The sequence below is a fragment of the Rattus norvegicus genome, chromosome X (genome assembly GCF_036323735.1).
Source record: "Rattus norvegicus strain BN/NHsdMcwi chromosome X, GRCr8, whole genome shotgun sequence".
Taxonomy (NCBI): domain Eukaryota; kingdom Metazoa; phylum Chordata; class Mammalia; order Rodentia; family Muridae; genus Rattus; species Rattus norvegicus.
In genome coordinates, this window is record NC_086039.1 from 34,203,378 (window position 1) to 34,230,819 (window position 27,442).

The window sequence follows — 27,442 nt, forward strand, 5'->3', positions numbered from 1 at the left end:
AGGCTTATGCCAGTATTCCCTGCACTTGGGAGGCTGATGCTAGAGTGAGGCCCTACCTCATTTTTCAAAAAAAAAAAAAAAAAAAAAACCAGGTACAAAGTATTGAAAGTTTAACAAAATCCAACTTGTTTCAATTTTAAATGCCTGCTTCATCCCCAAAATGATAGATTTCTAGATTTACTGGGTTTATTAATGTATGGCTTTTAAGTACATTTGGTATTTTTAAAATACTGTTCAAACTGCAGCCAAGATTATGTAACGATAATTTTGTATGTGTGATGCTGGAGCTTCAACATGGTAGGCAAGGGTACTTATCAGTAAGGTACATACCCAGTCCTAAAGCTGTGAATTCTTAGAGCATAATGGGAAAGGAAATAAAACCCATCTTCTTGAGCTCAGGACAATTAAGCAAGCGAGGACTTTCTCCTCAAATGTTAATGGGCCTGTAGAGAGTACAAGGAAAGTTTAGAAAATCTGATTGGGTCGTTACCTTGATAGTAACTTTGAGCTTACATTTATCATAATGGATGTGTGCCTGCATGTGTCTGTGATAAACCAGATTTCTACTTATGATTCAACTCTGCATCACTGACAGAAGCCCACAGGCGAACAAGTGAACAGTTTCATTCACAAAGGCCCTTTACTTTAGACCTACAAATGTCTCTTTCAAAACTTGATGAGAATACTTTCCCTGTTCTTAAATATCTCAGGGTTTGAATGTAATAATTCCTATTTGCAGCAGCAAAAGGCCCCAAACCATGCTCTTACTGTAACTAGAAGTTTTGATTTGTGGCTTACATTAGGCAACACATTCAGCAAATATTAATCTGTTTCTGTTGCATGTACTAGCAACTTTCTCAAATGGAGGAGGCGAGAATTTGTCATTTGGATATCATTTGACTAATCTGGAATAATTGAGTTGCTAAATCAGAAAGCGTATAAAAGTCAATTGCATCATGGTTTTAAAAGCGGCATTTATTAATTGAAAATGTGGTGTAAGTCCTTGATAGCATAGTATCCATATGATTTTTTTACTGAGTTGAAGTACATGAACATTCCTTGACCCTTCTGCCATTTTCGTGTGTACTTGCAACCACATTTCAGTGCAGGGGTGAGGTGTCAGATGAGAGGAATTGTCAACATTTTATTGGAAAAAAACCCCTTCCTTTAGCAGCTCCTCCTAGTTCAACAAAACTTTGGGAAAGAGATAAAAGCACACCACAGTGTTTGCAGAACATTTATTACCATTAATTGGTGATGTGATAAGACAGTGTTCAGGTGGCTTGAAAGTTGTTCACAATCACAGCAAAGCTTACTCCAGCCTAGCATATTACAAGGGAACATAGAAATCAGGGAGATGTGTTCAGGTATGTGTCAGGATGTATAAAAGTGATGCCAGGAATTTATACAGCTTCAAAAAATATAGGGCCAACCAATGCCACTTTGCTTCAGTCAACTCTCACTTTGCTATACGAAAGGTATCTTTTAAGCTGTCATAAGACTTCCGACGACTAGGCAGTGACATGAAAGGATAGGGAGCTGCTGTCAAGTCTGCAGCACTTCTAACTGGAAGGAAGCAATAGGGAAGCAAAATAAATTTGGCTTTAACAAGCACCCTAGAAGGAACATCATGCTTTAGATAATGACTTTATGTAATACTCTGTGAGGAAAGCAACATACTATTATGAAGAATACCTGGTAATTAACCATCCTATTTTATTTGGGGCATCAAAAACAACTACATGATTATGACCACGAAAACTTCACCTCAGGGAATCAAATGTTACTTGGCCTTAAAAATTATGTGCTCAAGATTAGGAAAGTCTTTGTTCCTTGTCCCATTCATTCAGAATACTTAATGAATTTTAGTATAAAACAGCATCATTCTAAGATAGTCCTCTAAAAGCATCTATATTCCTTTTGTTTTAATGTATGTTGTATCTAATATGGGTCTTTGGTAGAAATTTGGTTGCTTAAATTTTCAATAAACTTTCATTCATATGTCAATTCCCTTCATTCTTATATATACTGAAATGCTACTCTAGTCTTTGGTTTCATTAAACCAGGTTTCACATAATTTAAGTTTCCTTGTTGAAGTACAATTGTAAATATATTTTGCCAAATTGTTGGATATACATGTAATAGACATATTTTTATATAAGCACATAATTATGAGACTGACCTTTAAACTTTAAGATGTCCAGAAGTGGTATGTTACTTTTTCTACATCTTCCTAATTCATATTTATGTCCCTTCATTTATCATTTGATTAACCAAAGTTCCCTTTAAAAAAAATTGGGTAGGCCTGAATGAAGCAGCTTAGCAAAACAGTAATACTGACAAGACATCATCTTACACCGTTAGCTAACATGGACATGGGAGGCAGTGACCATCTACAGTGTGAAATGCCACAAGAAGTCATCAGCAAGGGAGGACAGTTATGTCAGTCCAATTTCTTCAAGAACACTACGTGGGGTTTCAGCTTCCTGTGGAGGGAAAATGTGAGACTCTGGTAAGCAGATACCGAGTGTCTTGAGAATAGAAAAAGCTCACACGAAGGGCATGCTCATTTTAGAGATTCAAGAGGCAATGCAGGGTCGCAGGAGCAATCTACTAGTAACAGTCGGTAGTTTTCAGATTTGTGCCTAAAACGTCCCAAGAATGTTTTCAGCATTTATTAAGTACCTATCATTGACTAATGTGCTGGGCACCATTGCTATAACACAGAAGCAATCAAGCCCATTGTAAACTAACTAGCAGCAATGTGTGAAATTACATACAGAAAAATATTATCTAAAATATTAAAATTCAAAATGTTTTCCAAATAAAAGGCTCCTTTCCCTCAAGTTTTTAGTTTTCTAATACTTTTGATGTTCAGTTTTGTCACATGTTATCAAGAGAAATGTCTGCCTTGTATAATTTTTCCTTAACTGTCTACTGCAATGGTTTAGAAATAGCTACCTTCCCAGACCTCCCCTGGGCAACCACTGGTATTGGTGGAGGTGACATACAGGAAAAATACTATGGTACAAAAATCATTCTTGTCTTGATATAAGAATGAATATTTGCTTTGAAATGTCAAAGACAATTCAGCCAAATCTAAGAGAGGTATTTTAAAATTTTCCAAATTGACCAATTTTGTACACTAAACTACAAAAATAAAAAAAGGACCATATAGGTCAGACTTTAGCTATTACTACCAATTTTGTAATTAAAAAGCAACACTGTTACTTTAATAGATGAAAACAATGTAAGATTTTGTTATCCAACAATAAACTTACTTTTGCATCCTAATCATGAGACAGCACAAAACAAGGAAAAGAAAAATTAAATTACACCAGGAATCTTTAGAATGTTAGACTGAATGGTAGGACTCTATACAGTGAAATCTTAAATGACTTAAAGTCTATTGTTTTCATACTTTGGATACAAAAATAGTAGTACTTACCTCCATTTGTTGAGAGAGTTTAAGGCTCAATGCCTGATTTAAAGAAAGTGCTTCAAAAATATTAGCTGATAGTTATATAACTAAAATCTAAATGAAGGGTTTAGCCTTTAGTAGTAAAACCATGGCCAAAAAAAAAAAAAAAAAACCATAGAATATCTGTTAGTATGCTTGTCTAGTAATGAAAAATGGGTGAAAATCAGCTTTAGTGAAAAGGAACATTTTCCCAAAAGGTAGTATAATCTCTGATGTACACTTATACCCCCCCCCCACTAATTTAACTTCAATCTAATCAGCTTACAGATCTAAGAAAGATGGAGGATAAAAGAGAAAGGTAAACATTGCCACAAGAATATAACCACTTAAATAGGAATGTAGCAAACTGGTATTAAAAGGCTTCTTTTTGCTTTTTTAATGGCAAAGAGTGGGGGAAAAACAAGCTTGAGGGACTGAAGGTCTATGAACCATCTGATACAAAATGTCTTTGGAACCTAATTTAACTGTAAGAAGTCATTTCCCTCTGACAATTAGAAAAATGCAGCGAATCAGCCAATCACAAGACAAAATTAGTCCCAATCCATTTTGTTTGGTGTGGTTCTTAGCTGTTAGGAATAAATGCTGGAGCATTTAAGATGAAATATCAGTTTGTTTAGGGTTTGTGCTTGAGGAAGTGGATGTGAAGTTGATAACTGTTGATGCTGAATAATGTATGTATGGATACTTTGTATGGGATTCTCTATTTTTGTCTACATGTTTTCATGATAGTTTTTTTTTAAAGACAGTCTAATAACAATAGTGATAGATGCCCATCTCCCCAGCTTCAAATGTTTGGTTTTATTTAACCATTAAATATACCATGAGTGACATGTAAATGACTTAACTATTTTGTACTGTGGGCTCAATAATGGTTAAAATGGTGAGTTCTATGTTTGTTTGTCTTTTTACTCAATTTAAAACATTACCTGGAAAAATGAAAATCTAAAATATATTTATCAAAAGGGATGAAGAAAAAAGTCATTCCCACGAGTCAAAGTACACGTAAATTTAAAAGTTATTTCCATTTAACATTAAATCATTTTAAAACTTCATGTAACCTTTAATTTGTTAAAGGATCCCTACACTGAATTTTATACAGTTTATACGCACAGCGTGTCTAGATAAAAATGGCCCATAACTACTCCCTGGAGCTGATCAGATTTCTCCAAGGTATTCACTGCCTGTGGTCTGAAGAGAGTCAAGTTGCTTTCTGAATAAGCATTATTTAATAATATATGCCCTTTCTAAAGGTCTAGTTTAATTTATACATTATGTTCCTTTAAGACTGGGCAAGTTCAATGTTTTTCCAAAGTGTTTATAATTCAAAATGTAATTTTTGCAAGTTTACACTGAAATTGTAGCTCAAAATTATTTAGGGAAACGATTAAAATAGTATGGTTGTTACCAGGGCCTGCCTTCAGTAAGAGAGAAATGGGAAGTAGTTGTCTGATGAGTTATGTAATTTCAGTTCTGCAAGATGATAAAGTTCTGGAGATCTGTTGTACAATGATGTGAATATATTTAGTACTATTGTAGGTTTAGAAATCATTATTTTTTTTAAAAATCACAACTTAAAAAATTACCTGGAGAAATGAAAATATAAAATGTTATTTTATCAAAAAGGATGGAGAAGAAAGAAGTCATTCACATGAGACAAAGTACATGCAATACTTTATTTTAGACATGCAAGAAAAAGCTATTTCAGAATCTGCTAATTTAAAGCAAGCAGCTGTATACAGATAATCCCCCCACAAAAGCACAACATTTTCTTACAGCTCAGCACACAGCAACCAAAACAAACAGGCATGAGACAATGCATATTTATGCAACATTAAAATCAGATGAACAACATGTAGTGTGGGAGGATGGGAAAAATGGAAATGAAAGACCAATGCTTTGTGATGTTGCAGATGGCAATGGAGAGCGCTGAGCTGTACAGCTGCCTAACACTGCATTTCCTAAAACATTTCCTAGATCTTCTTTCAGTGGGAAACTGGTAAGGGTACCTTCTGAAGTTACTAGAGTTTTTTGGCATACTTAGCTTTTTTGTCTTTTGAGACAGGGATGCCCTAGGTACTATAGTACCTCATCTTCCTTTTGCCTCAGCCTCCCAAGTACTAGGATGACAGGCATGCACTACCATGCCTCCTAAGTTATTGTTTAGTAAAAATTTACTTAGGTTTTAAAGTCTCAATTTGCTGCTTATTAAAACCATATTTATATAAAATTAATATTAAAAGTTTTTAGTATTCCAAAATATACAAGCATAGTTAACACATCACTGAATGTTTAGAAGAAGGCTTAATATATTAATTAGGAAGCCATTAATTAATAAACTATAAATGTTTGGATATTAAAAATGATTATCTGAATTTTTGTATCACATGGGTAGGCTCAGTATTACTGACTCAAGGGCTGTTACTGAGCAACAATACAGGAGACTTTGTGACATAGTTTTCTGACAGTTCATAAAGGGACTTTTGACACTGCACAAATGTGGCTTAATAAATATTGGCAATACAAAATTTCTTAAAAATTGAAATGTTTTAACCTTAGATCTTAGAGAATTATACAATTGATTTTTCTTATACTGTTCCAACATACACTTTTATGTGATACAGTCCAACATATTAGCTCATACAGACTGTAAGATAATCTTAGCACTAAATAAAGCTTGGCTTTCTTCAACAGTGGAAGATCAAACTACATTAAATATTGTGGTATGCCTAATTTTGCCTGAGCTCCTAACTGTTTTCTTTGGTAAACATTTGTGATTGTCCCCGGTCTTTCACTTATACTCTCATAAGATTAATCACAGATTATTTACTAATGATAACTTGTATGTGTTCAGAATATTAATCAAAACATTCACAAGTCATATTTTGTCAAGAAGAAATCAGTAGTAGACAGAAAAAACTATGTCAATATCATATACAAAATAAATAGAATTAAGAATAGGCACAGAAAAAAATACAATCATAAAGGTACTAGTTCTAAGATGCTATATATTATTTTACAGGAGAATTAGTCACCAAGCTGAGGACATTTTCTTTCATAAGTATATCAGTTCTCTATTTCCTCTGTGAAATTCTGCATAGTCGATGAGCAGTCATTAGTACACAGGGACATTAAAATATTCATGGCGTGGCTACAAAAGAAATGCATATATTCTTACACACAGTATACAAGCTGATGGAAACACAATCAGAATGCTTAGTTCACAGTAAAATTACCTAAAGCATCAGATTTGCTTTTGTTCTTTGGTTTGTGGCTGAACATTTATGTTCTTAATGCCCAGTTCAGATTTATCTTTTTCAAGTTCATGGGATGTAACAGTAAACAAGATGACCTACATTCTACAGACTCCTAAACCACTGTACTTATTACTAATCTGAAAAGATTGCCAGTTTAAATTCAATGCTAATTTAGTGGCAAGCTCAGTTAGAATACTCCCTTTTCACCAGTATGTTCCATTTACTAGGGTCCTAGTACACTAAGAAGAGATCCCAGAGAAAAAGCTTCCCAATAACTTAAAACTATTTACCAGATGGTATTCTTAAGTACCTATGAAAGCTTTTGATTGTTGACTTAGCTAAAAAAAATTGACTTTGAGGCTACAGATTAATTTTTTGAAAGTCCTCAAAATGATTCTAAGGCACTCCCTATAATTTTTAAATGTCTCCCTATAAATAATTCTAATAAGATGCTAGATGTTCTCACATCAAAGTGACAAAAATAACCCAAGGTGGGGTCTTAAATGGACCTTACAGCATCCCAGATGAATTCTAAAGTTAGAACTGTAAAATATTAGGCTACAAAAGCTGCCCCTTTCCCATTTAGAATAGTGCAATGATAAAACAAGAAAGTAAAGTAATATTAGTAATAAATGCCCAATGCTTCATTTTACAGAAGCTTTCACTCTCACAGGGAAAGTCCTCATCTGTACTAACATTACTAATAATTTACTATATTTAAAAATACTTTGTCAATGACTCTCACCCAATTTCAATATTCTGTATAAAAGGTAAATTATAATCCCAATTATGAATTATAGGGAAAAATTTCCTAAAAGCCATCAATTTAATGAAATAATAGGGATTTCCATTAGTATTGCAATTAATTTTCCAAATAATGCCAAAAAACAAATAATAAACTTGACAAATTAATAATTAAAACTGAATTCATATATCCTACTACATTTTGATGCATGTCTGTACTCCAGCACGTATTCTAGTATGCTTTCTTATACCCAATGAAACTCTTGCTGTGATACATATTCTCTGTTTTCTGGAGAGAGAACAAGAAAAGTTTAAGTCTCAAATAACCTTATACTTCAATACCACTTCTTTGCCTTTATGTTACAGTTTTTAAACTTTTTGATTTCTTAACTTTGTATCATGTCATATGAACGCCAACCATAATTTTTAATGCTTATTGAAAGAGAAACGTGGTTTCCCAACAGGGTTGAATAAAGTAAATTATAATAAAATTAAAAATAGAATAAAATGCAGTCATTATTTCCTGGGGAAGACTTACAAGAACAAAAGTTCTATACGAACAATTTTGAAATGTAGCCACCCCTGGCACTGCCATTGTTTAACTAACAGGTTTTGGCTTGTTTGTTTTTGTTTTTAATGACCCTTTTGAAAGCAAAAGTGTAGAGGATAAGCCAAACTACTTTTTTAAAGCCAGGGGTCCATACTGCTGTACCAAAACAAGAAATTAGCACCTATCAACTTCAAGAATATTCTTTATAGGAAGAAACCCCTCTTTACTGAAAGAGCATCCTTCAAGAAAGACACCTCTAAAATGCACAAAATTAAATGGTGGTATATATAGTAAGTGGTATCCTTTAATCATTTTTAGGGCACTGGGAAATGTCCAGTTCAGACTGTTAACACCTAAAGAAGTTCTGCTATAAATAAGTGCTTTAGTGACTACTTAACATTTAACACTGGACTTTCAGGTAAAAGATTTAACTATGACTATAATTGACCAAGATTTTTCCCCTTTCATATACAAAGGATATAAACATAAATGTCAGTATTCTGGACCCTCATATTATCACTACATTTTCTGAATAAAAAACAAGTATGTAAGAATTAGAGGTGATGGTACAGCCCATCACAGCATACAAAAGACCCTGCACAACTAGGTCTACTATCTTGCTCTTCCCATGGGCACCTTTGAAAGCAGTCATATATATAACCCAGCAAACTGAATTTATGAATATCACAAATGTGTTATTTTCAACCTGAAATGAGTCTTCATTTTTGGACAATCCCTTTGCTCAGCACTAATTTACTCTTTGGTGACTCTGTTGCCAAACCCCACACTTTGCTAGTTATTTCCTCTTTTTCTCCAGTCCCCAGTGGTTCTCCTCTAGATGTCATTTTTCAAGTCCAAGAATAAGAACTTTCTCAAGTTTGCTCATCTAATTCATGAAGATAAAAGATCTCTAGCTTTACTCCATTAGTGCCTTATAACAAAGGAGACATTTCTTGCCTACAACCAGTGCTTTTGATTCCGTCCCACCTCCCCTTCCAATACAGCATACTTTCTCCTTTATTCCTAATGCTCATTACTTTTTGCATGAGCTCCTCGTCAGTATGCATGCTTTTTCATCTTTCCTCTGTACTAAGAATAGTTTCACTCTCAAGCAACAAAAGGACTAGATGTAGTGTGTCAAGTTTAAGATGTCAAACACACCAGACAGAATCAACTTAGCTCTCTTTTCAAAACTACCTGCCTTCCTAAGAAAAGACAGGCCCTACTACCATAAGTTTTCCTAGATATTCATTCACCATTATAAGTTTATGATGTTACTCATAAGTAAAACTAACCAGAAAGCTTAAATACTTGTAAAATAGCAATTGCATTGGCTTTAGTACTGTTAAACTGAGAGATCCTTATGTAAGCTAATGGTGTTAGATATCAAGACTGAACGGTTACTCTCTTGACTCTAGTTCAATGTGATAAAGGAAATATAAGTAATGAAGAGCAAATATAAGAAAGTGTGATTTCAAGTTTATTACCTTACTTCACTTGTTTTTAGAGGAGTTTCTTTCCATACTCCTTGTATTATAAAAGTGTATTTTATCCCCTGTTTTACAACACAGGGTCCTTTTTATTGATCCTAACTGAATTCTGTGGCAAAGCATGCAAACATCCTATGCTCAACTCTGAAATAATACTCTTTGGGTTGAAGCCCCAAAGGGCACCACAATATACAAAACCACTAAGCTCTATTTTGAGCAATTAATTTTATAAGGCACCTTTTAGATGACAGGACTCATGGTGCAGTCCATCTGTGACTCTTTTTTTATTTTCTTTTTTCTTTTTTGGAGCTGAGGACTGAACCCAGGGCCTTGTGCTTGCTAGACAAGCGCTCTACCACTGAGCTAAATCCCCAACCCGGTGCAGTCTATCTGTAACACATCAATATAAACTCTCATTCAGACTGCAGCATTCTTCCACCAAAAATTTATGATATAATATAAAAATTTTAAAACTTGTTTGTTTTTCTCATTTGAAGATGGAGGGAGGAGCTATATGATAGTCAATATCCTGCTTCTTGATCATTTGTAATTTCATATATCCTCAGTATCTTTCCATATCATTCCATGGAAATGTATTCTTATTTATTTTACATGATATTAGCAATGGCAGATATGACTACTGTAATTCTCTTTACTTGTTTCCCACTGATGAACATTTGGGTATATTCCAATGGCTTAATATCATGCGGAGCCTATGTCTTTATGCACATACATAGATATGCATGAATATACACATTTCTTAGTTGGATAAACTATTTGGATGTGTACCTAATGGGACAAAAGATATAGTACATGTTTCATTATGAAACAGACACCACAAAAACTGATCCTTAATGAAATAAAATGCTAAGTGTTTACAAGCAGTAACAAGAATGTCTTTTATTATTGCAAGAAAAAATTGTTTAAAAGGGTTAGTTGGGAACTCAAGCAGTATTACAGAGCAATAGTGATAAAAACTGCATGGTATTGGTACAGAGACAGACAGATAGACCAATGGAATAGAATTGAAGACCCAGAAATGAACCCACACACCTATGGTCACTTGATTTTTGACAAAGGAGCCAAAACCATCCAATGGAAAAAAGATAGCATTTTCAGCAAATGGTGCTGGTTCAACTGGAGGGCAACATGTAGAAGAATGCAGATCGATCCATGCTTATCACCCTGTACAAAGCTTAAGTCCAAGTGGATCAAGGACCTCCACATCAAACCAGGTACACTCAAACTAATAGAAGAAAAACTAGGGAAGCATCTGGAACACATGGGCACTGGAAAAAATTTCCTGAACAAAACACCAATGACTTATGCTCTAAGATCAAGAATCGACAAATGGGATCTCATAAAACTGCAAAGCTTCTGTAAGGCAAAGGACACTGTGGTTAGGACAAAACGGCAACCTACAGATTGGGAAAAGATCTTTACCAATCCTACAACAGATAGAGGCCTTATATCCAAAATATACAAAGAACTCAAGAAGTTAGACCGCAGGGAGACAAATAACCCTATTAAAAAATGGGGTTCAGAGCTAAACAAAGAATTCACAGCTGAGGAATGCCGAATGGCTGAGAAACACCTAAAGAAATGTTCAACATCTTTAGTCATAAGGGAAATGCAAATCAAAACAACCCTGAGATTTCACCTCACACCAGTGAGAATGGCTAAGATCAAAAACTCAGGTGACAGCAGATGCTGGCGAGGATGTGGAGAAAGAGGAACACTCCTCCATTGTTGGTGGGATTGCAAACTGGTACAACCATTCTGGAAATCAGTCTGGAGGATCCTCAGAAAATTGGACATTGAACTGCCTGAGGATCCAGCTATACCTCTCTTGGGCATATACCCACAAGATGCCCCAACATATAAAAAAGACACGTGTTCCACTATGTTCATCGCAGCCTTATTTATAATAGCCAGAAGCTGGAAAGAACTCAGATGCCCTTCAACAGAGGAATGGATACAGAAAATGTGGTACATCTACACAATGGAATATTACTCAGCTATCAAAAACAATGACTTTATGAAATTTGTAGGCAAATGGTTGGAACTGGAAAATATCATCCTGAGTGAGGTAACCCAATCACAGAAAAACACACATGGTATGCACTCATTGATAAGTGGATATTAGCCCAAATGCTTGAATTACCCTAGACGCCTAGAACACATGAAACTCAAGACCGATGATCAAAGTGTGAATGCTTCACTCCTTCTTTAAAAGGGGAACAAGAATACCCTTGGCAGGGAATAGAGAGGCAAAGATTAAAACAGACACAGAAGGAACACCCATTCAGAGCCTGCCCCACATGTGGCCCATACATATACAGCTACCCAATTAGACAAGATGGATGAAGCAAAGAAGTGCAGGCCAGCAGGAGCCGGATGTAGATCACTCCTGAGAGACACAGCCAGAATACAGCAAATACAGAGGCGAATGCCAGCAGCAAACCACTGAACTGAGAATAGGACCCCCGTTGAAGGAATCAGAGAAAGAATTGGAAGAGCTTGAAGGGGCTCGAGACCCCATATGTACAACAATGCCAAGCAACCAGAGCTTCCAGGGACTAAGCCACTACCTAAAGACTATACATAGATTGACCCTGGACTCTGACCTCATAGGTAGCAATGAATATCCTAGTAAGAGCACCAGTGGAAGGGGAAGCCCTGTGTCCTGCTAAGACTGAACCCCCAGTGAACTAGATTGTTGGGGAGAGGGCAGCAATGGGGGGAGCATGGGGAGGGGAACACCCATAAAGAAGGGGAGGGGGAGGGGTTAGGGGGATGTTTGCCCGGAAACCGGGAAAAGGAATAATACTCGAAATGTATATAAGAAATACTCAATTAAAAAAAAAAGTTAGTTGGAATTTTAATTTGTATTCCCTTAGCAAAGAATTTTTTCACCCCTTACTTAGTCATGTCCTTTGGTCTTCTATACTGGACTACTCATCTATTTCTATTATTGTTTTCTTAAAAATAACACGTTGAGTAATTTTTAAATTATGTCTTACAAATGCTACTTTAAACCTGTTAATTATATGATACTAAGGACAAATTACTTTCTCTGCATCTAATTATACTTTTAAAATAAAACTTAGCTTAAAGAAATATTTTAAGATTATTCTAGTGTAGGTGAATTTGCCTTGAAATACTCTAAATTTAACCAGTTTTCCAAACAAACAATTTCATAGAATTTCAAACTCTTCAGGTCTAATGGGATGAGGAAGGATAAAAAGTTGGTAACAATAGAAAGTCTGACTATGGAACGTCTGGTGACTTTAGCCTTTCTTTAAGACATGATCACATCCTAAAGTGGATGAGGAAATCAACAAATTCAATAGAGTTCTGCCTGCCTGCAGGGTAGATTCAATCTTGTTTCCACATAAAAACTCAATTACCTTAATAGAAGTGAACAGATCTAGTTGTTGAGGAAATTAGATCATTCCTTGACATCCCATAAGCTTTGCTGTGGGTTAGGTTCTAAAGGCAACCATACATTATCTCCCCAGTTGCTAGTTATCAGGCAAAAGTAATTTGTATGAATCACCGGGGTGATTTTTATAGCCATTTATGTGTTAACATGTTCTTCTTCTTTTCACAATTTTAACTTTTTTTGCACTCCTTAGTATTTCTAATTTTCAGCCATTATTTATACTGAATAGTACATATATTCAGTATATTAAAAAGATGTAACAATTCATAAATGAAAAATGAAATTTTAGTTCAAAGTGTTAAATTAAGTCAGGGTTTCTCAACTTGAACACAACTGACTTTTGGGGCTGGATAATTCTTTGGTACCTGTGCCTGTGTAGCATAGGGTATTTAGCAGAGTTCATCTAATTGGTTCCGCTTGGTGGATAAGATTATTTACTAAGTTTTCTGCTATGGAAATTATTTTTTAAAGTAACAGAGGAAATGAAACAAATTATAATGTCAGTAGGAGAATAACTCAAATGTAAAATTTTTCATCAAGTACTGTTCAATGAATAAAAACCACCACTGACCACTCAGAATATGCTCTTAGTAGGTCCTAACTCTAGGATCATGAAATCAATTATGAAGGTTAAGATTGACATTTAAAAAAAAAGAAAAATGGAATAGAAGACAAAATTTGAGAGAGCAAAGCAAGTAATGAGAATATTATTCAATAATTTTTGTACTTTGTATATATTGTGATACAAAACTGTATTACTATGAGTTCTAGTAAAAATTGTTTCAAGATCAAATTTATAATAATTGACAATTTAAATTATAACAAATTTTAATCATTAAAAAAAAAAGCCACGTGAAGCTAGGGATATAGGACTATGGCTGAGGGTTTGCCTAGGGTGGACATTACCCTGAGTTCTATCCCTAGGTGCTGCAAAAACAAGAAACAAAGAGCTCACAGTAGCTACCATGAGTTCACTATGAGTTAGAAAAGAAACAAGGGGGTTGGTTTCAAAATTCCAAAGAAGAAACAAAAAGGAAGAAGAGGAGGAGTAGAGGGGGAGGAGGAAGAAGAGGAAAGCGGGGAAGAAGATGAGGAGGAAGAAGAGGAGAGGGGGAAAGAAGAGGAGGAGGAAGAGGAGGAGGCTGACTAAAACTACATAGAACAAAATGATTACAACTTGAAAACCAGACAGCAATGACACTAGTCATATTGTATGACACTAGTCATATTGTACGGTTCTATACATAAAGCTAAAGGATAGAGCTCTATTCCGCATTGTCTATCTGCCTGCTTCTGGATTGCCTGTTTCAAGTATCAATACAATTTTATTTCTCCATAGCTGTTCTAGCAGATCCCAAACTACATTTAAAGTGCTCTTGCATTAATAATCATAACTTTAAACCAATTAAAGACAGAGGTTTAGGCTTAAAAGTTATAACATGAAAGAGTAGTACTTACTAAAGAATTTTAGGGGTTTTATATTATTAAAGGAAACAAAGCAAAAGAAAATAAAGCAAAATATTTATAATAAAATGTTTTGTTTTGCTGTTAAATGACAATTTTATATGGTTGAAAAGTTACGTGCTTTTTACACAATTTAAGATATTCTTGAGTCTCTCTAGCATACCTAAATATTCTTAAAGTAGCAAGGCTTAACTTTTTGAAAAACTTAAATCTTCATGTTGTAAGATATTTTAAGAAGTACTAATTTGCTTAATGTTATTATAAAAAACTCATTTCCTCACAGAAATCATCCTTTCTCTCAAGATTCTTACCTTTCCATTTTTATGCAGTCCCACAGATTAATGATTACTTTCACAAAGACGCAGCAAACTATTTAAGATATTTCATGCAGGCCTCAGCACTAAAACAAATCCATTTTAGCAGCAGTAGTTCTCCATAGACTATCACGTTCTAGACAAGACAGACCAACATCTGCAAGTCCAGTGACCCTATTCATAAAGTGGATCATCTTCAAGTAGAAGCAAATTCATGAGTACAGTGCTTGCTTTTGGTACCTCACCTTTTTCCATTTCATGGATTACTTTAGTGAGAAGCAATACCAACAGCAAACAAAGATCAAAAGAAAAAATCCCCATGAATTTCAAAGTGATGCTGTTAGTATAAGAAAGAAAGGTCTACACATCTCAAAGCACTGATCAACATCATCATGCATGTACCGATAGGGTTATATCAAGCCTGATGCCTACAATTTAACTATTTGATCTTCAGAGATCGAGCAAGAACTTGAAATCATCTCACGTGCAACAGTCTCTGCATAGTGCCATTGTATTCATGCCACGAAAATGGTAAATTTAGTAGTTACCAATAAATAAGTTGGGGGTCAAAGGAACTAAAGTCTTAGACTGTTCTTTATCATAAGATATCCTCAGACAAACCTCCCCATTCTTCATTCTGGCTCTATAAAATTAAGGAGCAGAAAAAAGCTGGTAAGTGCCTGACTTTACAGGAAAAAAGGCATACTATTATTCCCTTTGTCACCATCAATATATGTGCTTATAAAATAAGTTCAGTGGCATCATTAGCCCTCACAATATCACCCCCAAACTAGGTATGTGGGGAGGGAAATATGCTAAGCATTGTAAAGAATATAATACCTTCATTAAACTCAGCGTGTCATATCTTCATATAAAAATCAACTTTAGTACCAGTGGCATGTTGAGAGGACATGTTTTAAATTCTAACAGTCAAGTAGTAACAAATTGAATAATAGGCCAATTTCTGCGATTTCCCTCCCAGAGGTAATTATGAGTTCATGCAACCAAAAGAAATAAACACAGAATTGATTGCAAATGTCAAATATGAAAGGTATACTATTAAATCATGTTTATTAATATTTTGGCAGTTTTTATTCATATATATATATATATATATTTGTTTTTGTTCTGTAGTATGATAACAGGAGAAAATCTACTTTAGCCACTGGCTATCTGCACTGTCTGCCCACAAAATGAAAGACTACCTAAGTTACATATTGACATAAATTGTGGAAAAGCAAATTTTTAACAAATTTTCTGAATAGATATTATAAAATATATAAAAATCAAAATTATTTTAATTTATATATACTCTTAAGTCAATAGATAAAGTTCATTGTTAAATCAAAATCATCTTTTTGATTTTTTTCATATATATAACTACACTGTCCTTGACACATCAGAAGAGGGCATCGGATCCCATTACAGATGGTTATGAGCCACCATGTGGTTTCTGGGAATTGAACTCATGACCTTTGGAAGAGCATCCAGTGCTGTTAACCATTGAGCCATCTCTCCAGTCCCCAAAACATTTTTGGGGTTAAAATAGTCCAAATAAAAATTTTGACACTAAGTAGAAAAGTCAAAATACATTAAAAATTATATTAAAATTAGGTTTTTAGTACTTTCACTTCAAATATTAGGATGAATTTAGCTACAATAACTATGCTTAAACAATTCCAGAAACAAAATCACTTCAGGACATCAACGAAGTGACTAATACATCTCAAACTATTATGTACTAGGCACTGTGTTAAATCTAACAAGAAGAGACTTTTGAATATACTGTCTATAAATCTATTCAATGAAAAGTTCTAACTACTGGTAATGACAACAGTGAACGTCCTCAGGTCTAAGAAGTAATAAATAGCACATACTGCTAAAATAATGCTTTGTATCATCACCTCATGGGATATACACACTATTAAGTAAACATGATGTTGTTGTCCTATTATAATGCATAGAGCAATTTTCCAGTAGCATTTACAAAGTAACCCAGGATTCAAGGAGATATCAGTGTCCTAAGCACTACTCTCTGGGAACACATTAAAAGCAAAAACTGGACTTTAGCAGCTTTAAAAATGTCTTTAAAAACAACAAAAAATTAATCAGAAAATGATGAAAAACAGAAGAAATAAGATCTGCAAGAGATTATAGTTCTATAATAATTAAAATTAAGACAAGACACAAATATGAAGAAATTTTCAATTCCCAATCCTGGGACCTAACTTTTGATTAGGTTTTATTTTTGGCAGGGCCTCAGGTTACCCTGAGGCTTCCCCCAAAACTCCCTTTGTAGTCCAGACCTTTAACTCCTGATTCTTCTGTCTCCAATTCCCAAGTGTTCATATTCAGGCATACACCACCATAACTGGTTTATGCTGAGCTACGAACTGAAGTCAGGGCTTCATGAAGGTGGGCAAACATTCTTCCAACTGAGCTCTATCCCTAACTTGACCTGATCATTTTTGTTTGTTTGTTTGCTCTTTAAGTTTCCTTAGTAAACAACAGAAGGAGATGCTAACTTTAAAACCAATTTCACAACAGTAAAATATAGACTTGGAGTCAGCATACCTGATGTTAAAATTACAAACCTCCAAAATGACATGTTTGCAATCAATTAATAATCCATCATGGCAAACTGCACCCAAGGAAAAAGGTCTGTGTTCATTTGACTACCAAACAACAGATGGTACGAAGGCTGCCACTGAAATAGTTCAGTTTTGCACTCACCAACCTATTTTCTGACAACCACCACATTAAACACATAGTCTGCAGCCTCACATTTAGGAGTTGTAGAGTCTGGATGGTATCAAGAAAACTTTAAACAGGCCCTATAGCTAATACAGAGGATTCACTAGGACTTCCCTCCATTATAAAGACCAAAAGTAAAGAACTTATAACAGAAAATTAGTTATTCTTCTCTTACTCATTCCTTTAAAGCTAGCAATTAAAGAAATACTAAAAATGAATTTAAAGTCTGTTTTAGTAATTAAAAAATTAACATGTAATAGATAAAGGGTTAAAATAAACAACAAAAACAAATCTACTTTTAACACTTCTAGTAAATGAACCCACAGGACACAAATATTTATGTTTCTACACACACACACACACACACACACACACACACACACACACACACACACCTTAATGAAAACAGCCTATTTTTTTACTAACATGTTTTCATGCTAAACTCTCTATATTGTAATAACCACCATAAGCTCTAAACCATAATTTAACTCGGTACCTCAGCATCAAATACATGATTAGCTCAGGATGGTGAAGGCAATTAGAAGGAAAAGGGGTTGCTATGGTTCTGGATATGGAAGTTAAGACAAGAATATAATAGTTTTGGCAGAAATGGTTAGTTATTTCAAAAGAACAAAGAAGTACAAATTCATTTTAAGTTAATTTTGTTAACACAAAGCCAGAGGGTTCTCTAAAAAGTTTAATTAGAAAACACTAACAATTGCTTGGCTACATTTGCTCTTAATGGACATGAGGTGAAAACATGAACCAATTTGGAAAGGAAATGTCATAATCTCACAGTCAACTCCTAATTATCCACACTAAAGAAAAAGGTGGAGGGGTTTTAAGTAATTCAAAACAAAGGATGACAAGTTCTTAAATGATTGTTATTTTTGGCCAATTGTTTCCATCTTTTAATATATACATTTATTTCTCTTTTGGTTCATTTATTTATTTGAATTAAAGCCGTCTGTCCTCTGAGCCTGACTGGCAGGCCATCCCCCCAGAGAACCACCCATTCATAGATAAGTGAGTTGATGTGATTGACACATGAATACTCCATACCAAGCATGCTTTGAGGTCATTTCTAAAACTTGTAGGAATAATGCCTGAGATGTCCTTAGCAAAAGCGAAACATGCTAGTTCCTTTTCAGGAGCCTACGGATCTTACCTCCTGCAGGAGATCAGCCTGCTCAATTGCTTTAAGGACATTTTTCTTTGATGTTTCCTGAACTTCTCCTCCCAAAAGAAATTCATCCAAAATAAAATAGGCCTTCTCAAAATTAAAGATGATATCAAGTTCACACACCTGAAAAGCAACAACAGAAATAAGCAAACAAAAACAAGGCCTGGTAAACTTAAGCCAAAGATGCTTATTCACTACTGGGCAGTGAATAAAATCTCATCAGACTGAATTGATCTTAATTCTTTTCAAAATAGAAATCTTGCTGATTAAGCACCATTGATTTAAACAAAGCCTACAAGTAAGACCTGGTTCTGCACCACTCCCTATATAGTCAACGTAATAATTTTTCACTCATAAAAACTGATCTTTAAATACACATTTTTGAGTAATGTGATTAAGCTGCTAATGATTCTGAATGATATCCTTTACTCTTCCAGAATGCTACTGTCAGGAATAGGGTTCTTCTATCTCATGCGTGTGCTTGTGTGCGGGTACACTGCTGTTGTTCCTCGGGAGCCATCTACCTGGTTTTTAGAGATAAGGTCTTTCACTGAGACCCAGGCCTCACAGACTAGGCTAGGCTGCTTGGCCAGTGAGCTCCAACCTGTCTCCACCATCCTGGGAATTAGAAGCAAAAGCCAGGGGCTGGACAGATGGCTCAGCATTTAAAAGTACTGTCTGCACTTGTAAATGACCAAGGTTCATTTCCCAGCACTTACATCAGAGCTCACAACCATCTGTATCTCTACTTCCAAGGGACTTGGCATCTTCTTTTGGCTTTTGTGGACACAAGTGTACAAGTGATGCCTAGATGTCCACGTAGGCAAAACACCCATACATAATTTAAAAAGAAGCAGCAGCAACAGCCAGCACTGGTTTTTTATATGCATACTGGGGGTTGAATTCAGGTTCTCATACTTGAGTGGTAAGCACATCACCAACTGAGCTATCTTTCCAGCATCCTTTACCATTTCAGAATTTATTCTCACTATTATAATTAAATGAGTACATCTTTGGGGCCAGAGATTCTGAAAGTTGACTAGAAACACTGATGAGAAATAAGTCAGTCCTGTCCTCTCCATACAGTTAGAATCCTCAAATAATAAGCTTGTAAGAGACAGAATGAAAACTAAAACTACTACTCACACTGCCAAAATACTTGTCAAGTAATTCCACATAACGATGGATTATTTCCAGGGTAATCAGTTCATTGTCCTGATCCTCAATAGCACAGCAAAAATATAGACTGGCATATCTGTAATGAAACGGAATTACAGAAAAATGTTACCCTTATAATCATGTTATCTAAATATATTTTCATGTCCTGTTTCACAAGTCCTCATGCTTATTATAATTATGTTTATTCTTCTTTTAAAACAAATTCTTTTTCTACTAGATTACAAAAGTAATAAATGTGCAAGAGAAATTTTGGAAAGCACAGGCAAAAAGAAAAGAGAAAAATAATTCAATCATGTCTCTTAGAAGTAATTGATCTTGCTCTTTCTTCCTTTCAGACTGCTTTCTGAGCATTTGAAAAATATAATTGAGCCAGTTTTTCTTAAATTTACTTAATTAGAACAAAATATACAGTATGATTGATTCACACTACAAGCAAATGGGAGAAAACAAGCTGTCAATTTATCCCAACTGAAGGGCTTGTTGAAGATACTGTCAATGTTTTAGAACATGTTATTGAAGGACAATGTATACACAGAAATCTCTAATCTGCAAGCCTGTGGTCTCTCAGAGTAGACGTTTCAATGTATTCCTTAGTCCCCAGTAAGAGAAATCAGGAAAGATAAAACAGGGCACCATCTCCTACTTGAGCAAAGAACTTCATCTTGTTCCCACCATAACCTTGTTTTGTTTATCCATTTAAAAAGCAAGGGCTCTTCCAACTTTCCATCCTCCCTAATCCATACTCTTCAACAGCATCTGGAGAGCCTGGCACAAACGACATTGGCAGTGATTCTCAGCCTTCCTAATGCTTCGACCTTTTAATACCATTTCTCATGTTGTGGGGAACCCCTAATCATAACATTATTTTTATTGCTCCTTCAAAACTGTACTTTAGTTACTGTTTTGAATCATAATGTAAATATTGTTAGAGATAGGGGTTTGCCAAAGGGGTTATGACCAACAGGTTGGGAATCACTGATGTAGGAGATTTTCTGCATTATGAAAACTAAAGATTAAATGATATAAAGACGACAGACCAAAAGGCAGATACATTGTTTCTATAAACAGAACAAATAACTCTATTGCAGAGGTGATTAATAACTCATCCTATGCTACTGTTGGCAGCCGGTATGGGCTCTCTCCTGGCTTCTTGATCTACGGTACAGCCTCTTTCTTTACAAGGAAACAAAATACTTAAACAACAAAACATTTGAGGGGTCTAAATTATACCAGTCATAAATTTAAAAATGAGCAAAACTGATGTATCGAGGCACCAACTAAAAATACTTTAAAAGGGAAAAAACCCAACAGTATTTATTTTAGGTTTTTTCCAGTCATAGTAGAGATCAAAGCAGGGTTTCTCGTGCCATTCAGTGGTAACTTCAGTCCTCCAAATGCTTCCTTCACTAAGAATGGGGAACTATTCTTTCCAAGAAAAAGACATCTATTAGCATGGTAAGAAGACCTCTTCAGGAAGCTGGGGAAGAGAGGAAGGAGCGCAGTAGCAGGCACCAGGAAGACCACCCTATCAGGGAGACAGTAAGTGTTAGCCAAGGCTTTTGCGTATTTTACCATCTCAATCTTCATAGCATTCTTGTGACGATATCATTATTATTTGCATTTATAGGAGACCCAGGCTTGAGTAAGCAGCTCAGAACAGAAATTTGACCCTGGAGCCCAAATTTTCTATTAAAAACCACAGCTGCGAACTGTATTAAAATAATCCTGCACCTGGCCAAAATTAAAATATGCTCAATGCAATATATTAAGAGCTTTGAAGAAGGGAAAGAGATTTTAAAAAAGAGATTTAGTAAAAGATTACCAAGAGAACCTGAAGAATACTCCCTATTTTTAGGACCAAATGGTGCTTTAAAACTCAATAACAGGCTCATTTTGTTCTCTAAGTACATATTTGTAAGTCTAAATCTGAAGCACAATTACTAATAGACTAGTAAGAAGAGAGGTATGTTTAGTTATTTTTAGCACCATGGATTAAGGCTTACTCTAATTACTGGCACTCAGAACATCTGAAAGTGCCTATTCTTATATTCAAAACACATGACTTCTCCTCAGTCAGCTAAATATCAGCTGACTGTGCATGAATGTAGCTAAACAATTCTCAACACCCACTGGTATGTCGGTAGCACTTCTTTTGTTAGTAAAGAAAATCAATAAGTATCTTTCAACAAATTCTCAAGCTAGTAACATGGAGCTGCGTTTTAAAATTAATTTTAAAAGACCGAAATTCAATTGCCACTACTATGAAATGCTGCACAAACTAGGCATATAAAGTTCTGTCTCTAAGGGATCTTCAGGAGCATTTATTTTAAAAATGAGGAAACAAAGGCAAAACAACACATTCAAAGTCACAAAACTAGGTAATGGCCCATGGGAACACAATGTAAGTCCTCAGATTTTTCAACTGTATTACCCAAATACCCTAGTGCTTCCTCCCACAAGGGAAAACATGTATGCCAAATGCTCAGGGAGGAAGAATGTGGACAGGTCGAGTGAACAAAGACGACATAAATAACACACTAAGAGGAACAGTGCAAGTGCTAGGGCAGGCGCTCAGTAGAAAATCTCTGGCTTAAAAGGTCTTCCAGCCAGAACAGAGAAAATGCATCCCCTGGTACTAACAAAGCACACGGTTAAGTGGGCAGCAGGTGAGGTTCTTACGGTGAAATGGAAGGGAGTATAGAGAAAAGCATTATACATTTTGTCTTCTCTATACAAAACATCTCAATAAAGCTATCTTTCTCTTTGTCAACTCCAAATTTTATTTGAAAAAACTTTGCTCTAAGTATCAGATCAGGTTGGAGTTCTTTTTGAAGTTCTGAAAAAGGCAGGGAGATGAATGGGCCTGGGCAGAGTGGCAGGTTTATGTGCTCCAACCTGTTCTTTCCTTTCCCCTTCGAATGGCCCATTCATGGGCTTGTTCTCTTGCTAGGATTTTCCTCCTCCACACGGGGGACTCCTTTCACTATCTAGAAATAAGCTTAAACTTCTCACACCTTTTATAAACCCTGTCCAGCAATCCAGAATTCATGTCTATGGATAATTACAACCTCTTCTGTCCTTGGCAAAGCTCTCTTAAATACTCTATACATGCTGTTTCGTTTCTCTACCTCTCCACCTTTGCCTCATTATATCCAAAGTTCTGTCTCTACCTCCACTGAAAATGTTCTGGCAAAAGTCAAGGCATAAAACTCTCACCACAAGAATCGAAGAGCTCTCCACTTTTAGCGAACTTCATGGGAACCTGGAATTAGTGTTCTTACTCTCGTATCTCTCTGCCTCTGTGACTTTACTGACCTGACATCACTCTTTTGCTTCTTTATCACTTCAATCTGCAGGCTCCATCTGTCTTTATCACTCCCCCCTGCAGCTGCATGCTGGCTGATAACCTTATGGCTAACTTCCACACTCAAGTTCCACGTCTATGCCCACCACATCCCATCAGAGGGCCAAGGGAACAATAAAGGCCACATCAACTTGCCTGCACATTAACTGAATTTCCTAGCTTACCTTACTTCCCATAAGCCAAACTCTAAAAATGAAGGTGATTCCACTCCCTCTTTCCTACGTAACAGGTCTCCTTTCTGGCTCTCAGCTCAGGAACCAATTCGGATGCAGTCCCCTACTGATCCTGCAGGGGCCAGTCTCAGCCCACTCCTCAGCCACTTTTACCTCAGTCTTTGCAGAAAGTGCAAACCTGATCTCTATCTTTCCATATCTACAAGCCCATCACTAGTATATGACCTTGGGCCAACTCACCACTCACAAATTCTCATCTTTTATAAATTGAAATTTGAACAATAAACTGTTTTTCAAATCCAGGACCTGTCTTTTGTGCAGAGAGCAGAGACCAACTGATCCAGGGTGCAGGATTCTTATTTCTGATTCTAGAAAAGCAATTCTTTTCTACGTGTTTTATTCACGATTCTATCCTTGGGCAAAAAGGTTGTGTGTGTGTGTGTGTGTGTGTGTGTGTGTGTGTGTGTGTGTGTTCTTAAGGCATCTTCCAGTTTGCAAATGCTATTATCTTTCTCAACAAACACTAAGCCAAACGTTGGATACAAAATCACCCAAACCGATATGAATTTATCTATGAAAGGAAGAGAAATCTAATGTACTTAAGAGTGTCTCTATGTCCTATTAATCTCCATGACTTCCCCTGCCACCTCCTCCACAAAACCCATCCATATTTGAAATGTAGTGATAGAAAACTAGACTTCTCTTTACCTTCATTGAATTCCATACTGTTAGTTCTCTGAGCACTCCCCATACAAGAGAATGTTTTATATGAAGAAATGCTTTTATCTTAAATTCAGTAAATTATTCAAAGGGGATCAGAAATAAGGGAAGAAATAAGGAAATGTTCCTTCAAAAACATTATATAAAAGAAATTATATTTCTTTTAAACTGCTTAGAAAATGTTTGTTTACCAACAAAATAAAGATGTGTAGCATTAAAGAAAAGAACTGTGCAAAAAGCTATTTTTTAATAAGTTATTTTGCAACATCATTTAAAAATATCCATCCGTGGTAAAATTATCATATCTAAGCATAACTCCTTCACAGCAACAAGTCTATTTCAAATTAATAAATGCTATTAGGAAAGAGATACTGTATATATACAAAGTATTTAAATATCTGTATAATGAGATAGTCTATGTGTCCAGGGTATTTATGAATAAGATTGATTCTAAATATCAGAAAAGAAATACCAAATATCGGTTATTATTTTATAAATTTGTTGTAAGAAAGAGTTATTACACTGTTATCTATGCATATCTGAATTTATTAAAGTACTTAAAAATTTAAAATACTGACCCTATTTACTCCTATAATAAATCTATTAAATTATTCTAAAATGGTGATTAAGCATGAATAATTGTCTCTCTTGTTTATATAATTAGTTAAAAAATGATTCCCCTAAGGCAAGCAATCAAAATAGCAGTTACTTATTTTTAAATGGAAAGTTTTCCTTCAAATTTATTTCATTTAAATATTAATCTTTGTTTATTGACCTAAAAGTCTGCAATTTCCTCATTAGAAATAACCCTAATGCTTGACAGTACTTCACCTTTCTGATAAATAAAAAAAGGATTACCTTTTATAAACAATCTTCAGATCTCTCCACTCAAGGAAGCTGCACATCTTGGGTTTCCGTGCTAAAACGGTTTGCACAAGTTCTCTGGTGATTTTCTTCTTCTCTTTGTCTGACAGTGGGACATACCATTTCTGCAGTCGAAGCTTTCCCTGACGACTAAAAAGCAACATAAACTGCATCTGTTAAAATAAATAAAATCAAGATTACATACAATTACCTCGGAGCAACAGTTAAGAGCACATGATTTTCAGAGCCGCTTTGGGGGGCACAGTAAACGCCCTGACAAATGATCAATAAGCCATCAACATTTCTATGGAGGTTATAATAGCATGGAATTCTTTTGGAAAGATCTTCTTACTATATGTATGTAGGTAAGTGTAGAAGAGAGTGTGTAAAAAGCAGAACAGGTGGTAAGCTGGAGTGAATTTTTTGAAGAACAAAAACTCTGATAATTTCAGGAAACAATTTTCTACCTGTTCCACACTCCACCACTCTACATGCATCAAAGGAAAATGCAGACATCAGGTAGCTGATTTAGGTACATTTCTAGGAAAGAGGAGACCTACTATTTTCACCCTGAGGCTATTCTAGTTCCAGGCGGAATTTCAAGCACTCCCTTCAATTTATGCTAGCATATTTTAAACAAAACAGAATATTAGTCAAATATTTCACAGTACATTTTAAAGACAAAAGTCTGATTTTTTATGTTTTCATTTCTCTTTTATAAAATACAACATAAATAAGCACTCAAAAACTGAGTTAATGTCTGTAAAAGAGAATAGAAGTTTAAAAAGCTTTACCCAAAAGTTACCCATATTGAAACACAGGATATTTAATTTAAAACAACATTTTGAGACATCACACAGTATACATCTTTTAAAACAAACAAACAAACAGAAACCACATTCGAATGTATGCTGGATTCAAGTATATTTTATATTGAAGCTAATTTGTATGGATTTACTTAGCATTTGCATGTCTGTTGGTCAGTCTGTTTTCTAAGGCATGTATTTTATAATTCAACTGGTAAAAATGGGCTGTATTGTAAAGCTAATTTGAAGGTAAAATTCGGATAAGTGTTCTGTTTTAACCTTTTTAAGTTCCTTTAACAGTGACAGTGCAAGTAAGATCCTCTCAAGGACAATTCTTAATATTCACCACACTACCTTAAACATGAACACACGGAGGAGGAATTTACGTAACTAATATAAAATCAAATTGGCTCTAAATTTCGACAGGAAAACCACCTCACAATATAACAAAAAGGCACCAAGAAAACATCCGGATATTTATGGCGTAGCCATTTAACTTTAATAAAGTTAAAATTGGCTATTACTCCACACAACACTCTATATAATTCATTGAGAGCAAAGTGCTACCCGTGTAAGTCCTTAAGACAGCGGCATCGAAGAGAACGGCAAGTAAAGCATCAACTGGACATTGAACGCCGACCGTTAACAGAACTTGGGAAAGGAACCGATCGGTTTTCTTAAATCTCGACCAGGAGAGACGGTTTGCTAATGACAGGGGTGTGCTCTAGGCTATCTGTAACGGGGTCTAGTATCCGCCCTAACACTTTGTAGAACGAAGAAACCAAGCATTTTCCTCAAAACAAATGATGTGCTAACATGGGACGAAACCCGTGGCACAAGTATTCCTTTTCCCTCGCTTTGATTTTGCCTCAAATCCTGGGACAACAATTTCTCCAGATTGGTATTAAAACAAAAACAAAACAAAAAACAACAATGAGCTCAGCCTTGGAGTGGGCTCTGGTCCAGCATCCCTGGGGTCCCGCAGTCTTGGACGCCTCCCCTCCTCCCGGGACCACACTCCATCAGTGCCCAAAGCTGGGCGATGTGACCGGCAAGGAGTGGAGAGAGACAATGGCATCCGCTGGCCCGCCAGGGGCGCCAAGTCCTCGGTCGCCACCACCCCGGCCCCTCCCCAAAACACCCCGTCAAACTTGAGGCGATCAGCGAACCACAGGTGCCGCGGGGTCCCCGTGGAACCCAGGACCGTCCCCCGTATCACCGGCGCGCCGCAGAGTGGAGAGCGGGGCGCTACCGCCGCCAGAAGTGAGTTTTGGGGCGCGGCGCCCCAAGAGGACTCGGGGTGGGGTCGTCGGGGCGCTCACGGGGCAACGGGGGGCGCGCCCCGGCCATCTCTCCCTCTTTCCATCCCTGCCACCTCAGCGGACTTCTTCAACACTTACGGCGGCTGCGGGCCGCGGACGCGGCGGAGCTTGGCTGGCTGCGGAGACTGAGGCGCCGGCAGCTGCTGAGGGGAAGCCCCCGTCGCCAGGCTGTTGAAGGGAAGCCGTGGTGCCGCGGGGAGGGGACCCGTCTGGTGGAGGGCAGGCTTAGGCGGCGAGGGTAGGGCGAGCCAACAGATCCCGCCCTGGAGGCTGGACGAAGGAGGAGCCCAGGCTGCGGTGAGCTGAGAGGCGGACCAGAGGACGCGCGCCAAGCT

The 27,442-nt window shown here is 36.2% G+C and overlaps 1 protein-coding gene across 6 annotated transcripts; it reads right to left on the bottom strand.

Annotated features, from left to right (window-relative positions):
- Positions 1–1,223: 1,223 nt before the first annotated feature.
- Ap1s2 (adaptor related protein complex 1 subunit sigma 2) lies at positions 1,224–27,442 on the bottom strand. 6 transcript variants are annotated; one of them, XR_005497961.2, is made up of 6 exons: positions 27,186–27,441; positions 24,974–25,152; positions 19,826–19,934; positions 18,665–18,802; positions 15,291–15,385; positions 1,224–2,486 (listed from the first exon to the last, which is right to left on the bottom strand). XR_005497961.2 is itself a non-coding variant. In XM_039099659.2 (6 exons), exons 2-5 carry the CDS (start codon positions 25,150–25,152, stop codon positions 7,712–7,714), a joined length of 483 nt encoding a protein of 160 aa, XP_038955587.1. In that variant the 5' UTR covers positions 27,186–27,442; the 3' UTR covers positions 6,467–6,629; positions 7,679–7,711. The 6 variants fall into 6 exon arrangements, 5 of the variants coding, with proteins under 5 accessions (NP_001121003.1, XP_038955586.1, XP_006256924.1 ...); XM_039099659.2 differs by lacking the exons at positions 1,224–2,486; positions 15,291–15,385 and adding exons at positions 6,467–6,629; positions 7,679–7,768 and having other exon boundaries at positions 27,186–27,442; XM_039099660.2 differs by lacking the exons at positions 1,224–2,486; positions 15,291–15,385 and adding exons at positions 6,467–6,629; positions 7,676–7,768 and having other exon boundaries at positions 27,186–27,442.

What these genes read in the sequence shown, in the direction of transcription:
- Ap1s2 (XM_039099658.2), bottom strand. Translation starts at nt 25,152, where the DNA reads ATGCAGTTTATGTTGCTTTTTAGTCGTCAGGGAAAGCTTCGACTGCAG. An exon ending in TTGACAAGTATTTTGGCAGT is followed by an intron (nt 18,803 to 19,825) that starts GTGAGTAGTAGT and finishes GTTGCTTTTCAG; the next exon opens with GTGTGTGAACTTGATATCAT. An exon ending in AGGCTGATCTCCTGCAGGAG is followed by an intron (nt 7,769 to 18,664) that starts GTAAGATCCGTA and finishes TTCTCTCTCCAG; the next exon opens with AAAACAGAGAATATGTATCA.